Here is a 17,577-nt window from a genome sequence, read left to right as displayed (position 1 = left end):
TCTCTCAGAGGACTGACTTAGCTTCTGACACATTGACTCACACACAGTTTGTATCTCATTGCCATAGATACAAAATGTTAGAATAACCAGAACATGATGCATCTTCAAATTTAATAATTCAGCCAACATATTCAACATTTTTCGACTTTTGGCATAGTTACTATGGTAATATTTTGGGTATTAGATTATTCCACCAGGGGGTTGTTTCAGAAGGAATGCCTGGACCAGATAGCGTGTGACAGCACAGGATGAATGACTGTACTGTTACACACTGATGAGCTATTAATAATGACTCAGGGGGGTGCATTTTTATGTATTGGTAGTTCTCAACATTGATGTGAACTTACTCATAAACACAAACCATTATCAAAATATAAAGATTAAAGCCAATGTTTAACCTTTATCTGATGATAGTGTTCACAACCCCCCTTGTTTTTTCCTCTTTTCCTTTTTTTAAACATAAGATAACGCCTATAAGTACATCTCCTCCTTGTGGACCCAATCCAGCTAAAGGGATAAACAACAGGAAAGAGTTGTTTGGTCCAGAGACCAAACTGGACGCCAGTCCCTTTCTCTGACGTCTTGTTCCCCCTCTGATCAGTCAATGTGTGGGTTAACCTGACTGGAATATCCACCAGCCTACTCTTCTGCAGTTAAAGCCACAATCTTGGAAGAACAGCACAACTAAACCACTTCACTTGAGGGCAGTGTTTCTTAAACAATGGGTCAGGATGAGGAAATATGAAATCATACTTGAAAAAAGATATTACACATTTTAAGGAAAAACTTTGTGTTTTACTTATTGTACTTATTTTAAATAATAAGCTGTAAAAGTTGAACCCTCCCTTAGGTCGAAAAGTTCCCGTATTAGAATTACACAGCAAAGCACGTATGGCAAGTACGCAACAGGACACAAAAACAATATGCAAAACTCCTCACACTTAATATACACACAGGGACCCAAATACACACATACTATCAAACACATGGAGCACACTGACGTAAAACTCACTCACTAACTCACTCCCTTCTCTCTCTCTCTCTCTCACACACACACATACACATACACACACACACGCATACACATACACCCCAAATACCTCCCTGTCATGCATGCTTCCAACAACTCGCCCAATCTAACCGCAAACTAATAGTCCTGGGCTGCTATCTCCAGCACATTACCCCTGGGAACTACACACATGAACGCCAACACAACACTGATACACAGATGAGTATGGACCAATACCACACACACCCATATCAACACGCAGAGACACCCATGCAGGAAGAGAGAGAGAGAGAGAGAGAGAGAGAGAGAGAGAGAGAGAGAGAGAACTCTACTGTAGAAGCCTGCTGCTTGAGTAAATTACAATTTATTCAAATTGTGAATATTCCTTGTAGGCACTTAAAAAGTCCTTCCCAAATCCAGTGGGCTTTTTACACCCCTCTCCCTGCTAACCACACCAACCACAGGGATTTCCATCAGCCAGGCTGCATCCTGTACAGTGCAGCCAGATATTTCAACCATCCATACCACACCACACACCAGCGCCCTGAAAAAGAGTGGGGTGAGGACAGTGAGTGTGTGTGTGAGATAGATATAAAATGTACTTATTTACAGAGAGAGTGTGTAGTAATAAGCATGATCATCCTGCCATCTTCAAATGAATTTATCAGTCTATTTATTTGCATCCCTCTCTCTTTCTATTGCTCTCTCTATAATAGATTAGATGTGTTTATAAACTTCTTCACCTTGGCTAGTAAACGCTGGGGTGTGAAGGCATGCTGCGCTCGAAAGAGAGAAACTACACTGAGAGGCCTGACAGACTCCAGGCCTTAGGAAACATTTTTATCACAGTGTGTATATGTGGGTCTGAGTGTGCACTTCTGGGCATGAATTTGATCAAGGGTAAGATGACAGCGGGCTCTAAGGACGTGACTGCCTCAATCAACCCTTTTAATGCATCTTATGGTTATAATTGACAGCAGAAGCAGGAGGGTAGAGGGAGTGGAATGGAGACAGGCAGAAACAGAGGAGCAGTGAGAGGGAGTGAGACCTGAGTCGAGGTTCACATTTCCCTGCAAAAACACTCTGCTTGAGAGTTCTTCTGAGAGAAGTGACAGATATTCAGAGGTATGTCAACACTGTGGGAAGTGTACACTGGTCAGACTGCTCAGGATCACACACATTAAGCACTCCTCTTTCACACACAGACACACAAAAGTACACACAGGAGATTGCAGGATTTTAAATATGCCTCCCTGTTTTAGTTCAAGCTGAAACAACAGCAGGCCTGTTCATGCGGGAAGGTCTTTCTGTCTATACTGACCTATACTGACTTTCTGCCTATGTCCATCTGTATATGGATGGGCAATGGGAGAATTAGGTAGGATTACAGGATTTCATGTACAACAATAAAGCACAACTGGCAAATCTACTCACCTATACTTCCTTAATTGTTTGCTTGTGCATCATGAGGTGAGAGAGATAGGGAAGGTGGAGGGAGCAGAAAGATACTGGCAGACAAGAGCCCTCTGAGCCAAACTGTGAGTGTTAAGAACATGGCAGTGCACATACAGTATCCTCGTCGACAACTCTGTGTGAATTTCCCTGTGCATTTTCCCCCCATCTCTCCTTTATTCTATTTCTCTCCCTATCCCTGCATGTTCCTCTTTTCAACATGATCTCATGTCCAGTGAGTTCTCAGTTGCAGAGAGAATAAGGGGGACAGATTACTTTACAACAGCAAATTAGTAGTCCTGGATTGTGTTTGTGTGTGTGTGTGCATCTCAGGGACAGGCCAGCTGGGACACATGCATCATACCAGAGCCATGAGGACAGGCTGATGGCCTGCCTTCTCGACAGGCCCCAGGCCTCTCAAACAAGCAGAGATTGGCCATGAACAGCATGGGTAGGGAATGTGCACTTCAGTATTTGTGTGTGTGTGTGTGTGTGTGTGTGTGTGTGTGTGTGTGTGTCGGTAATTGATTGATTGATAAAGTAGGGAATGGGTTGGCAAGGTTGTGATGTTGAGGTAGATGAATCCCAGACAGTGATGGTACCAATGGTAGTTTGGTGGTTAAGAGGGCTAGGAGGGTAAGAAAGGGGAAAAAAAGAGGGACCTATGCTACAGTCAAGAAGTGGACAAAGTAATGTGCAATGTGCATATGGATAATGTGAGGAAGGTAAAAGCTACATAAAGAGAAGGGACTGGGATGGCCAAAGAATAGATTAGGCCAGATGTGGAGCAAGGTTTCAGGGGTAATCCAAGTTTACAATCCCAAATGCAAAGGCAACACTTTCTAGGCTGTAACAGAGATTAAAAGCATAAAGTCACCTTGTAGCCAGTCCAAGGCAGAACAGCATAGGCAGGTGGAGGCAAGTGCCAGGACAAGCCAGACAAGGGATAATGAGCTCACGCAGCATGGTCGTGAACACCAGGACACAGGACTATGGTAGGAGGGGATTGAGAAAGAGACAAGGACAGCACTGGGAAGTTGTGTGCTGTTGTTGGAGAGTGTTAAGAGAAAGGCACAAATATCTGAATGAGACCCCAAAACAGTGTGGAGGCCAGAGACTGTCCAGGTCTACTGATCTCATCGAGCTGATGGAGGTGAGGCATCAGGAATAAAGAGAGACCTGGACTGAGTCGATGACAAGGGAATGTTGTACAGCTGTGTTTTCTAAACTATGGCTTAGGGTGTGTGGCTTGAAATGGGTTTTGGCCCATGTCACTGGGTCCCTACAGTGCCTGGGCAAGAAAAGACACAGAATACTATTCATAGCATTAGCATGTCCCCAGTATAACTGAGTTAATTGCAGTGTGGATCCAAAGCTGTAAGGTGTTTACTGATGTATTTGGAGGGGTTACAACATGGGGGAATGAGGAGGAGGCGAGGATATGTGAAAAGTGGATGGGAACAAGACTTGGCTATTGTTGTGAATGGAGCTCAGGCAACTTGAAAATGGCTGAAAGGTCAGGTCTGCTGGCTGCACCAGTGTGAGGACATAACAGACAGCTGACTAGACACAGATGTCATCACAAAACCCACACTGTGAACTGTTGTTTAACATAGGTAGTTAAAGTTCAGCTAAAGACAAAACTAAAATTATGTTAATTGAGATTCTATCTCAATGATGAGTGGGGTCAGTAATGGTGGAGGAAACATAAGGAGATTACAGGAGAAGGTTTGGAGATGGATGAGGGAGGTGATGAGAGGATAGGGTGGCAGGAGGTGTTTGGTATAAAAAAATGTACATGTATAAATGTACAATAACAGTACAAATGAGCAGCCTGAAAGAGTCAAGTATTAATTGCAGGACAGAACATGAGGTTGGCAATATACTATAACTGACAAATAGCCAAGAGGTCAGGGGTCAAGAGGAAGGTCTTGCAGTTGAAGTGGAGAGCAGGTTCACAGATAGAAAGAGGAAAAGTTGCTGTGGAGAGTGGGGAGGCTTGGGAAATGATGGCTCGTGATGATCAGAGTTGTTTTAGACACCCCAAGCCATCATGGGACTTAAGCAAAACAACACAACCACTTACGACTCCGCCTGGAAACTGATTTGCAAGAGCTACAAAAACACACTTGCAGGACCAAGTAACCATTTAAGAAATACAACCCTTCCTCTTATCAGTGTCACTATTTTTATAACCCCAAAATGTAATTAGGAGTGTGTGCTACAATTTGCTGAGGCGGACACATTGGCAGGCATTTTATCATCAAGCTCAGTAAGTTAGCTGAGTGTTTTTGGCAAAGTTGCACTATTTCTTATTTATCTAGTTTCACAAATCATGGTCATCTTGAGAACACATATTTCATACACCACAAACACATAATGGAATAACATATGACAGAACCAACTTGGAATCGCATTCTTCATCTATGATGATATTTGGCCCATTCAGACAATCTTTCTTCCAAAACATCCTTGAAAATACAGAGGTCATTTTGACTCACTGCTAAAATGAGATGTGGTATTCACTGTGCCGAAATGCCAGATTACCACTCTCCAAGTGTGTGTGTGTGTGTGTGTGTGTGTGTGTGTGTGTGTGTAAGCAAGAATGAGGTAAGAGCACAGATTAACCATGGTCGATGATTAATACAACTTGACTTACTGACTTACTGCGAGCAATTATGGCCATGTCTTTTCTCAAGCTTGACTATCTCACTCTCCGTGGAACACATGGGGGTCCTGAAACATGTGTGCACCAAACACACACATATGCCACAGATCGCCAGCCCACCCTCCACTCAACCTCAAAACCACAAAGGGTTAAATATAATCAATCTTCTTTAACAATGCTGTCAGGGCACTGTCTGAGAGCGCTAACAGAAACACTACTATGGTGGCTGCACACTGATGACGGTGTGTCTGGTGTGTGTACATACCTTTGTGAGCCTGTGAACAGAATTTGTGTGCTAAAGTCAATGAGAATGAATTTGTATCTGTAAGCTATCCATTAAACATTGGTGTCAGTGTGTGCGCCCGTGCATTGTGTGTGAATCCAGGTAAACACTTATGGTGCAGAATGTGTATGTGCATGCGTGAGTGCAAGTCTATGTACGGTGTAAGTACCATATGTTTCATGTTAACACACTATTCTACATGTAGATGTGTGTGCATGTCTCTGTGTGTGTTCCATGTACATATATTAAGGGTGCATTTGTGTCGTTCTGTATATACTATATATGACTCTACTAAAGTTGTGTGTGTGTTTGAGCATGCACATGTGTGGGGATCAACTCAAAACTCCAACCACAACCACAGGACTGAGAAACATCAGATATTTCCCAGGCCCTGGGCAATGTATTGTATGTGTGTGTGAGTGCACTACCTGAGGGGACTTGTGGGATCTCCAGCTGTACTGGTGGCTGTGGAGGCTGGCCAGCAACACGTTCTCGTCTGTGTCAACTTGGCCAAAACGCAGCATTTCATGGGTGTCGTTACAGATCACATAGTGGCTGTAGACCAGCTCCTCGGCCTCTAGGTTCCCGTTCTGAGAGTGGATGAAGAGAAGGAGAAAAAGAAGGGTGACATGAGAAAGAGAGCTTGTGAATAAAAGAGCAAGCAAATACTTCCAGGTGTGTATGTTTATGGTGGGTGTAAAATGTACAGTATGTGCGTATAAGCACATATGCAGAGGTATCAAGAATGTATATATTCTTAATCCTAAAAATGCAGATCTTGGTAGTGCAGCTGTCAGCCAGTAGAAGAATTAGTTGAGTGATATCATCTGTGGGAGTAGCACAACTTTAACGGGGGAGTGAATCATATCACCATCTGACAGTTATCCAGGCTGGAGCAGCTTAGACTGGGCTTCGGGGCCAAATCAACTGCCTGGTCCCACATAAAACCTCCAGGAGGCCTCTCTCTTTAGCAAACTCTCAGCCTTTTCACATTTTTCTTTGAGCAGCTACTATATGTTAGTTGCTAAGAAAGAAAGGCTCAGAGGTTTCAGCTCATTTCAAATGGCAACTTAGTATATGCAAAGTGGGCCACTAAGACTGCATTCCTGTTAGTAAGAGTCATCAATATATTGTGGCTTGTTAGGAGAAAACAATATGGTAGAGTCTGGCCCACCTACAGTAATGGGTCAATGAGAAAACCTTGCAGAAAACTCAAGTCATGCAAGCTGTGCAGGGATGCTGTCCACTCATACGTCACCTTGCATGCAAGAGAGAAGAGCTCACAGGCCTACTATTGAAAACAGTGGTTTAACAGGGAAAGGGTGTGTGTCAAGTCTCCTGCATACAAGAATTCAAATACATGATTTCAAAACAGCATATAGTGTGAATGTGAGTTGAATAGAGAGTGCGTGGGTGCAAGTGTATGTTCAAGTTTTATATTTGAGCTCCTTCCAAAGGCTCTTGGGTCCTGATGGGATCTCTCCTGCACACTCCTCCCTGAGCCCCGACACACATGACTGAGGTTCAGACAGCTTCTCAGTAACTACTCAACTATCCCAACAAAGAAGGACCTCAGCCTGCTGTATACTTTTAAATGGTAGGGGGGTTGATGGTTGATTGTTAAAAGAGGCTGGCAATAAAAGCTCAGAGTTTGACTGCCAAGCACGTTCAGGGTCCTGGGGTTGTTGATGCTATTGAAAACGGATGGGATAGTTTACACCATTAAAAGAACACTTGATGATAGATGTGTGTGAGAGAGAGAGGTAGAGAGCAAAATATAGATGGGACAGCTGCGACAGTGGGTTGAAATCCATTTACACTTTTATAGTGGAACACTATCTGTGCTCCCTTCCGAATCCAACACTGCGATTTACAAACTTCCTGCTGCCATCTTAAGATGCCATTGCTAAGCCCACTCTTTGATGGTATCGTCTTTCTGCTCCAGTTCATGAGGCAACATGATACACAGATCAGAAAAGCTTCCTGCAGTAATCATGATCACTGTCTATACGGAGACTTTAAGTAGACAAATATTAAGACAAAGATATTTATAAGTCAACACGTCTCCCTTGTTAAAGAGCAGAAGATGACAGCTTCATTGTTAGACGCAGTCCTACTAGGAATCAAAGCAACCATTTCCCTAATCCACCCAGATACTTTTGCTTTAGTTTTCACAGGAGTCTAGCCCAGGTCTGCATGACAGAGTGGCACACATATACATGGTAAAGTACAGTAAAATGTCTGGAAAACAGATTGTAAATAATGACACCCACTCAAAAGAAATACATAGGAAACAAGACACTACAGAGGCCATGGTGAAACCTGTAAAATGGACACAATGAAATACTAATCAGATCTACAATCACCTTTATATCCCTCTACAGATGACCCTTTGCAAACACATCTGTTACAACCAGGAACATGATCTCTCTATCACTTTCTTTCCAGTTACAAAGGGAAGCAGAGAATCATTTGAACATGGGGGGAACAGGGGGAAAAAAACATAACATGAGGAAAATTTCTGTTGTCGCAACTGCACATGTAACAGCCTGTGAACGCTCTGTGAGAAAGCAGAGTACGTAAATACTACTGGGCTTTTGTGTGGTTTTCCACCAAAGCCACTTCCCTGGGGTTAGGAGCTGGGGGGGAACAAAGATCGAAAGTGAGGCTGGGGACTGAGAGCTGAAAAAGGAGGCATGGGGTCTGAGGTTAAAGTGGTAGGGGGCTGAGGTTGGGGCCATATGGGGCTATTGAGTGCAAGGAGAAGGCGCAAAAGTAGAACAAAAATGCTCTTCTATGTTCATTTTTCCTTCATCTTCAGAACCAAGAAACCATCCATAAAATGTGTAACACTGGGTACGTTTATGTTGTGCCTAATATTAACAGAATAAAAATGCTCCATATAAACACGTCAATCAGAATACACACAATAAAAAGATTAGAAATTTCAGTTGGTTGCAGAGAGGTAGTTTAAACCTCTTCATAAACAAATCAAAAGAAAAACTGCATCATGTAAACAATTAAATTGGATAATTTTTCTGGCAGCGTTCTTTTTTCCCACTTCACAAAAATGGCAAAATCCTCTTTGAGCTTCACAAATATTAGCATAAGTGAAGCTTAATTTGATCATAATCTTGTACCATCTTCTGCATCAGAACTGCAGTTGACATGAAGTGAGCGAGGTAAGCCTGCTGGCTTGGTGGCATGCTGAGTATTATAGTAATTCTAGAACATACATTGTCATGTCAGTATAGCAGAGAAACCAGTAGGTACGAGAACTTAGGACTGAGAGAAAGGTCTTGTTAGTGTTATCATGAATACAAGAGCAGTCCACATTACCATGACTACAACTGTGTATTATAACAGATTATGGCTATATGAGTATAAATTACAACCATATACCAAGAAGTGTCTTTTATTACTATTTATTGGTATTCATCTGAAAGTGCTCCAGCTGCTCTGGTTGTGGTAATGGGGTATGGCCATGCCTGGGTTTTGAGGTTTCAATTCTGTGGTAGTTGAGGATTCTTCTCCACAGTTCAATGCTGACCCTACAGGCCACATCACAACAGGCCTGCCTGCCAGCCATGACACCAGGAAACATGAAAATCACTGAAACAATTACACATGTTAGGATACATCCTTCTGTTGCAGAAGGACAGAGTCTGTTAACATTTCTGATTACGCTTTCAATTAGGATCAAGTTTTTCTATGCATGGACAATGTGTGCACGAGTGTGTCTGGAATGTAAGCCACGATCAGATCAAAGATACATTTTAGTTTAATGGTGCCGGCCTTCACAACCATCCCTATAGTGCACTACACCACTAGACAGCTTGTGCTTAATCGCATCCATACAAGGTTCACCACACACAAGCTTTTTTTCAGTGAAAACCCCAAAAAGGGAAACAATATTCCATGATCGAAATGTTCGCAACTTCCACTGAAATGGCTCAAATATTTAAGCTGAGTATTTCCTCAAGAATCAGCCTTTTGTACTTGACCTCTCTCTACCCCTTATTCCAGAGCTACCATACCCACATGCAGCACATTTGCCTTATAATTATGGTGTATTTTTCCCTTGTGTTCAGCAAAGTGGTGAAGGCTGGAGCTAGATAAAAGGTTCTGAACAAGTTACAAGGCTGCTGCTGTTTAGACCAATCAAGACTATACAGCAGGCTTAATCATTTTATGAATCAATCCCATACTACTGAACACGTAAATCCACCTGGGGTTTGTGTTTGAGTGTGAGTATGTCTGTTGTAGAAATGACTGTGTAGTGTACAAGTTACGAATGGTATTCTGTGTGCATTTGTATTTGTGAGCATTGTATTGTCTAGTTTGGATCTTAAGACACGGGGCAAAGATGGACTTCAAAAAGCCAAACTTATAACCAGTGAGTATCAGAAAAGCCTTGGCTAAGAGCATACAAGCAATTAATAACCTAACAAATCACTCTTGGCATGTTGGGTAAAGCCCACCATGCCAAGAGTACCTGGTGTGCATAGCATGTCCCAAACACTTCGGTAAAGTTGCAATATGCTGTTTCGTTAAAACACCACAAACGCTCTTAAGTCTTATTTATGGCTAAATTAACCAGCAGAAATAGGGAACATTCACTAGCTTGCGCTAAATGATGCAATTATGAACCTAAGGGTCAAATATGACCCATTATCCAGCATGGTTGGTTAAGAGATGATGAGTTAGTGATGCCACTGAGTGAAAACAAAGGTATTCATCTGCTAGCCAAAACAATCATTTATAGTAGATTTTCTATAAAGCTTGTTTAATTTTATTTTTCACAGGTAAAAAACCACAGCTGTTCCTACAAAAACATGAGCTATTATTTCTCTCACCTGGCAGTGAGAGTATGCATGCATGTAAAACCATGAGAGTACCTCATGTCTCCAGAGGCCAATATATGAGTCAGCACAGCCACAGCTGAGCTGAGCAGAGCCATGATAGGGCATACAAAGCCAGAGAGGCCAGTGTGTGTGTGTGTGTGTGCAGTAGACAAGTGGGTGGAGGACAAGGGCCAGATGAAATCTTGGCAGGTATAACCACTCAAGTTTTACCGTGTTTTTATGGGCATCACTTCACACACAAATATCCTGGCTACCAGAGGCAGCGCTGAGAGCTGAGAACTGAGAGATGACGAGGACCATAGACGCCCAAGAACAGACACACTGTAGCCTCTTAGTCAGAGTTTACAGCAAACTGAAAGGCAGTTCCATCCTGCATTACCACTGGCATACAACCAAAACCATTCTCATAAAATCCACTTTGTTGTGAGTTTGTTTAGCTGATACTCCATCTGGGACAAAAGGCCGTCTTTCAGCATATTCTCTAAATGTACATACATACAAGGATTCCCTCTACAGATTTACTAGCCCCTGCCTCCAAATATCAAACATCAATCAAACAACACAGCAAACCCCTTGTACCCTTACATGTCTGAATGCATCTCACTATTCAAATGTACAAGTGGACAAGTCGTCCTCCAATACTCTGCAACCTAAGTGACTATTACTGAGTTACTGATTACTGTCATCATTTGAAATGCGCTTTGTTTTGCAGTAGTGAGAAGTTGCATTTTGAGTAAGAGATCAACTATTTTGCTTCTGCCATTAGCTGTAAGTGGGGAAATTTAAAAAAAGGAATTTGAAGAAAAAATTTCAGCCCCTTTCCCCAGCAAACACTAGCCTGATTAGCCTAATGAGAGTTTATACTTTATTGTATTCTTTGGAATGTGGTTCGATATAAAAGGTGTGGCAGCCTCGGCAGCTTGAACTTTCTGTCACCTGTTGCCAGCTGTGCAGGGCAGTGTCCACGGTGTGGATGGCATACTGGCTGATATTGAGGAACACTGGGTCCACAAACACATTCACATTCAATGTGGTGTTCTGGGGGCAGCAGGTTGCTGCAGCCTGGCCCTGAAACACACAAGAAATGAAATTCTAAATGACCTTTTTTTTAATTATTATTTCTTTACAATTCCAGATCCATGCTTTAAATATCAAAATATCTGCATAGATATAAAACAAATATAAATAGCTGAGCTCTACCTGTAGTACGCAAGGCTGGAGAAGCTGAAGGTGTGTTACATTTCGGTATTCCAGCAACTTGCAGTCCAGCTGGGTGGAAAAGTTGACCTCTTGACAATGACGTGATCCATTGCTCCACTGCCGCAAGAAGACCCTTGGCTCCCGAGCACCAATCACCATGAACTCCTGTTCCTGAGGTAACTTCCTGTCTGGCAGGAAGGGACGAAGTTGCCGAGATGGAGCTGCGGGGGTGAGCATATTATTTTTACTTAATGACTGAATGTTAAATATAACAAAATATGACATGATTATCAAACCAACTGACTACAGACGCTCAAGTACTGTATGATATAAAGAAATAATTGCAATCTGGGGCAAATTCATTAACATAATAAACTCTCAACATAACACAAAGGATCCAAACTGCTGTATAGGAAAAAAGAACAAAATACATTGATCCAAAAAACTAATGCATAAGCTGTGTTTTGAGCTGTTCTTAGATGTAAACAAATGAAAACTATAGATTATAAATGACTATCTGTCTAAAGGGTAGACAGTTTCCAGGAGAACTTCACCATTAACCACCATTAAGTGGTGTTGACGTTGTTGAATGTAAGATAATTGAAGTGAACAAGCATTAGATCTGTAATTTGCTGCTACCAAATCCACCAGATCCGCCAAAGTAAGTAAGGCTAGGGAGGCAGAACCTTCCCCCCAGTAAAATAAAAACTACATTTTAAGCTATAGTACCTCTTAATAAATCCTCTTAATAAATCTTCAAATTCAGAGAGGAGACTTCATCACTGTGTATTCTGTATCCTACCTGTACCCAGTTGTTCTAGGTGGTGGCAGAGGTGAACTTCCAGTTGTGCAAGTTGTAGTGACACACCCAGGGATGACACAAACCAGGGTGCAAAGCAGGAATCCACACGGGTGCAGGCTGCCAGTGCCGTTGGAGATACCAACTGATCGCAGGGTACCTGGGAACCACACTCGCTATCCAAACTGGAGGGGAACAGGAGATACAGCAGACAGCCAATAATATATACTGAAGAGGTATTTCTGACTGTGAAATAACACTAAAAGTGCAAAGAAATAAAGAAAGAAATATAAACTGAAGGCACTCTGTGAATATGAAATTATTTCATATGGAAATAATTATGGAGAAAAACAAATAATATAGGACTGTGACTCAGGATTTGACAGTTTTTGGTTATTGATTTTCTATCAAACTTTGTTTTGTAACATCAAAACCATAGGCACAGCTGTGGAATAATGGCCTCAAAAATTCTATTCACTAATTAAAATAATGTGATTCTTATTAGTAGCTGAAAGCTTTTGTCTCTCTTCCAGAGTTGCAAGTTGTGTGACATTTGTGTCAGAAATCTACTGTGAGACAAACACTACAATTATTCTGAAAAAAAAAGCAATGAAAAGAGACAACAATGTGGAGGGGAGCTCTTCGCTTTGCTTTGCTGCTTTAGGTACATTATTATTGTCACAGTTTCCAGGAGACTCTCTCCATAGACATTAATTGCATGTCATGGTTGATGATGTTGAATGGAAGGTAATTGAAGTGAATGACCATTTGCTCTGTAATTTGCTGCTACCATGATCCACTATAAAAACTCCAGCAGGAAACGCTCAAGACCTGAAAAATGCTGGTGCAGCATAGTGCTCCTTAAAAAGATAAGCATCATATGTTGACAATTTTCATTACTTCCAGTTGGCGGGGCAGCCAAGTTATTTTTCTGGTGGAAACTAAAGTAAGGCAGATGAAACGAGTGACTAAGGAAAGGGGAATCAATTTTGATCAAAAAAGACAAATAATTTAAACATAAAGGAAATGTAGTGTTTGGAGTATGATTGTAATGAAGCACAGATGTATATTTTGCTTTACACTGTGTCTGGTTCTGTAGAGGTTTTTTTCTCTGTTTCTTCTCTTACATGTTTTCTTATTCTTCCCTTTCTGCTCCTCTGGAGCTTTCTAAGCCACACAGAATGTGGGCTTGGCAATTCTCTTCCACTAAAAGTTTCCTAAATCCCAAGAGGAAGTAAAAAGGAGGGGAGTAGATTAAGATGAGGAAAGAATGAGACAAAGACAGAAAGAAATGAAAAATGGGTGAAGCATAGAAGATGTAACAGAATGCTGGGAGAGACATGAGAGAAATGAAGAGAGGAAGCAGTGGTAGCGAGAAGAAGGGAGTAAAAACATGCTCTTAGAGGTGTTACGGTGCTTGGCTGGCCCAGGCCAACCCATCCCATCCCAACTTAACCCAGCCCAACCCAGGCCTGGCCTGGCCTGGCCTGGCCTGGCCAACCCAAAGGGGGCTTTACTCCTCTTGCTTCCCGTGAGCTTCCCCTCGATTAGATACACTCAAGGTAAGCAGGAAGGAATCCGGATGGGCCCTGACAGGCACTTGGTGTGCTGGGAAATCTCATTAGGCCAATCTGAACGCCTTCCAAGCCCGCTCCCTGCTCCTGCACACCAGATGTGGGGCGAGGGACACATTACTAGCTCTTTGTGCTCAGCGGCCTGGGTGCACTCTCCCCCTCTCTCTGCTTTCCCTCACACTGGACGGCATATGTACTGTAGATCCAAACACATATCCATGTAGGCATACACATGGTCTGTGATATACAACCTCGGTTGTACAAACACGCACACAACACTTACAAGCATGAAGAGAGAGGACAAAATAAACTATTAAATTTTCCCTTACCTTTGCTCATCTCCTCCCTCTCCATTATTATTGAGTACTATCCTCCACAGGTCTGAAGCCACCAGCTCCTTCTGTTGGTCAGTGAGGCTGAGGCTGGGGAGCTGTAGCTGGCAGGCACTGCTCTCTGACAGGCTGAACTCACGGTATGGAACAAAGGCCTGCTGGAGCTCATCCCAGTACTCTAGGCTGCATGGTACCTAGAAGGAAAGACAGTAAAAAATCTCACATATGTAACATATGTAACCCCTCAAATATGTGTCTTATTCAGGTTTTTTAAATACATGTTCTCTCTCATCTTAAGACCAGACTGCCCTGCTGTAGTGTCCTTGAGAAAGAGACAAACTCTCTGTGGCTGATTTCCTTGGGGCTTTTAAAAATTGGGCCAATTAAAAATAACATAAAACCACAAATTGCAAAAAACCCAAACTTTTTTATAATGCTCTAAAGATAAAATGATAAAGGCTTCTTTGTGTTCTCATAACTACTTCTGCAAAAATGTTTAGTCCTCTATAAAGGTTAAGAAATACATAAAATTAAAAAACATTTTGTAATTTGTGCTGAGAACATGGTAGGTGTGATGGACACTGTCAAATTAATCATAACACGTCATAACATATACTACAACTAATAATTAATAACACCTCATTCCCGTGCTACAAAGCATCTGGACCCAAACAGATGCATCAAACGGTAAAGCGTTAAACAGATGTGGTAGCTTCACTCTCGTGCTGGCAGTGTTGGGACAGACAACTGCTGGACAAAATCCCTGAAAAGCTTGTTAAATCTCCGCAGGTCACACAAACTCTCTCCTCTGTCATTTAGAGTCTGAATAAAGTACACAGCTCTGCTCACTAGTAAATAATTGCTGAATTCCAGCTTTTATAGTACTGCTGAGAACCAGTGAACGCAGATTATAGTGATCATAGATAGCTGAGAGCTTGGGGGGAATGTGGGGACATGTCTTTCATGATGACTTCAGGAGGACCCAATGTCACTGAATAACCAGTGTGCTTTGTTACGTCCCTCTGTTTTGCCTTATAGAGTTAGTGAGCTCTGCAACTACTGACACAACTATTCTATTGAAACACAACGTCGAATGGTTTTTGTTGCTGTTGAATATATGTGAAAACTCATCAGTAACATGCCAGAGTATGGTTTTGATACAGTCTTCTCTTACTGGATCCCAGAGATATTCCTCTCCTCTTTCTAGCTGATGGCTTTGCTCCATCAGATGACTTTAGTGAGTGTGTTATATCTCCCACTTGGTCTCCTCTTCACACGGACACTAGTGGATCTTACTGTGCTATCACTCAGTTGTTCATCACTTAAGAAAAACTTAAGGCTCCACTCCAAACAGACTATTGTAACCCCCTCAGCGTAACCCTGATTACTCATCTGCTGCAGGATTACTATAAGGCTTTGTTATTGCACAACAGGTACTACTTAAGTCCTGTGGATCCCCTAGTTACACATAAAGTATTAAGCAACTGCAGTGGTCTGCTAATCATCAAGCACTGACCCTTCTAAGACATAGGGGATCCCTGCCTCAGACAAGCAATGAGCAAGTTATTTTTAATGGTGTCTGTATTACAACCTTGAATCTTATTCATTTCAGACAAACCGAACATTATTTTTCTAGTCTAGTTGGAAAAAATGACAACAGCCTGACTGCAGACCACCAATGTAGTGAGATGACAGCTCTCCATAACAACCCTTCACGACCACAGCATAACTAAACAACCGGCGACGGTATGCTACAAGGCAGCCATTAACATTAAAGTCCTGGAGCTGATTCTCACACTGAATAACAATCAGGTTATGTGAGTGTTCTCACATTATGTGATGACTGGTAGGGCTCCATTCGCTCCTCTCAGATTGTACTAAAATTAGCATAAATGTGTCTGGTGCTCCTGTGTGAACTAAACCAGGTGCTCAGGTTCCCTCGACCACCTGCAAAACCCAGCTACTGATGGATCAAAAGTGGCAGGGTGCACTCAGGACTACACCTGAAGGATGCCAGGCAGTAAGATGTGAGTGAGTAAATGTGCATGTGTGTGTGTGTGTGTGTGTGTGTGGTGAGTGAATACATTTGTCTGTGGACAGGTCTCTGTGACAATCTAATAGTTAACCCTAGGTATGGAGCTCCCTGGACAATTACCAAACTCACAGAACTGTCAACAAGTCGGTGTGTATGTGGGGAGAGTATGTGCGCAAAAGAGTGTGCGTGTGAGTGTGTATCCTTACATTGTGTGGGGCTGATGGATGAAGTAATTGTAGCTTACATCATATACGTAATGCCACACAGGTTTTCCTGGAATCAACTTCTCATAATTGTACCTGACAGAGTTGTGCACCCGCAACCCCAACACTGAGCCACTGAAGAGGAAACCCACTGAATGTCTACAGAGAATTCCCAGAACTGTGCTGCTAAAACGCAAAGCATGTTTTTTTTTTTTTTTCACCTGTGATATTCTATACACATGACAGCATACAGAAATGAATATGTGAGGTACGTATATGGTACAGTGGAATACATTTGCATGGTTGAATTTGCGTCATGTTTCCTTTGACTTGCGGTCCCGGCCTCGGAGGCAAATGGAGATGAAATCAATTCAACAAATGTTGTGGGGATGATGGAAAAAGAAAAAAAAAAAGAAATAAATGTTTTAGCTATGTTGAGTTGGATGTCTGGCACTGGCTTCTGGGAGGAGAGGGGACCTGTGTAAATGTTAGAGCTATTGTATATATGTGTTCGAGAGGACGACTATGTATAATTGCACGTATGAAAGACAATATGCCTGTATACATATGTGTATACACAGGTGTGCATATGTATGTGAGTGCATGACACAGTCTGGGCAGCGTCAGTTTCCGCTGCTTGATTGTGTGTATGTACCTTATCTGATAAACAACATGCAGCCCTGAATAGCTGACATTCCCTTGGCTGGATGGGCCCATTCTGAGTTTTCCTAAAGCTCTCGACAAAGTAGGGCCTGGCAGCTAGACCTCAGGGTAAATTATCAGCCGAAGTTATCTTAATTTTTTGAGTCAAGGATCCATTTTGGAGTTGGTTTGAATTGCCTGGAAAGCTAAGTTGAGGATTTTTCAAGTAGCTTAAATATTCCTAACCTAATAACTATTTACAAACATATTTACATTCAGAACTATTAGAAGCATCATGCACAGATCTGATTTCCATCTCTGTCACTAACCTCTCTGCTTCTGCCAAATTACAACTCTGCATGGATTCACTTTTCTGGGACTAACTGACCAATCACAATCTTTGTAGAGTATTAAGTAAAGGCGAGCAAACTAAAGCAAATAAAAACATACAGAAAGGATTTCAATTTCCGTGATCAACCCAGGTGTGATCACTGCTAACGTTCAAATATGTCTCT

At 42.1% G+C, this 17,577-nt stretch overlaps 1 protein-coding gene across 4 annotated transcripts in view; it reads right to left on the bottom strand.

Moving 5' to 3' along the window:
- The window catches only part of LOC108876259 (intermembrane lipid transfer protein VPS13B), a 308,041-nt gene that overhangs the window by 41,146 nt on the left and 249,318 nt on the right, over positions 1-17,577 (bottom strand). For all 4 annotated transcript variants that reach the window (XM_051076101.1, XM_051076099.1, XM_018665629.2 and 1 more), the window contains exons 42-46: positions 14,180-14,376; positions 12,280-12,461; positions 11,478-11,698; positions 11,214-11,345; positions 5,841-6,002 (exon numbers count right to left, since the gene is read on the bottom strand). In XM_051076101.1, the coding sequence (XP_050932058.1) occupies positions 5,841-6,002; positions 11,214-11,345; positions 11,478-11,698; positions 12,280-12,461; positions 14,180-14,376 (894 nt within the window). The remainder of the gene's footprint in view (positions 1-5,840; positions 6,003-11,213; positions 11,346-11,477; positions 11,699-12,279; positions 12,462-14,179; positions 14,377-17,577) is intronic.

Source organism: Lates calcarifer, linkage group LG15 (genome assembly GCF_001640805.2).
Source record: "Lates calcarifer isolate ASB-BC8 linkage group LG15, TLL_Latcal_v3, whole genome shotgun sequence".
Taxonomy (NCBI): domain Eukaryota; kingdom Metazoa; phylum Chordata; class Actinopteri; family Centropomidae; genus Lates; species Lates calcarifer.
This window is presented reverse-complemented; position numbering and strand designations above follow the sequence as displayed.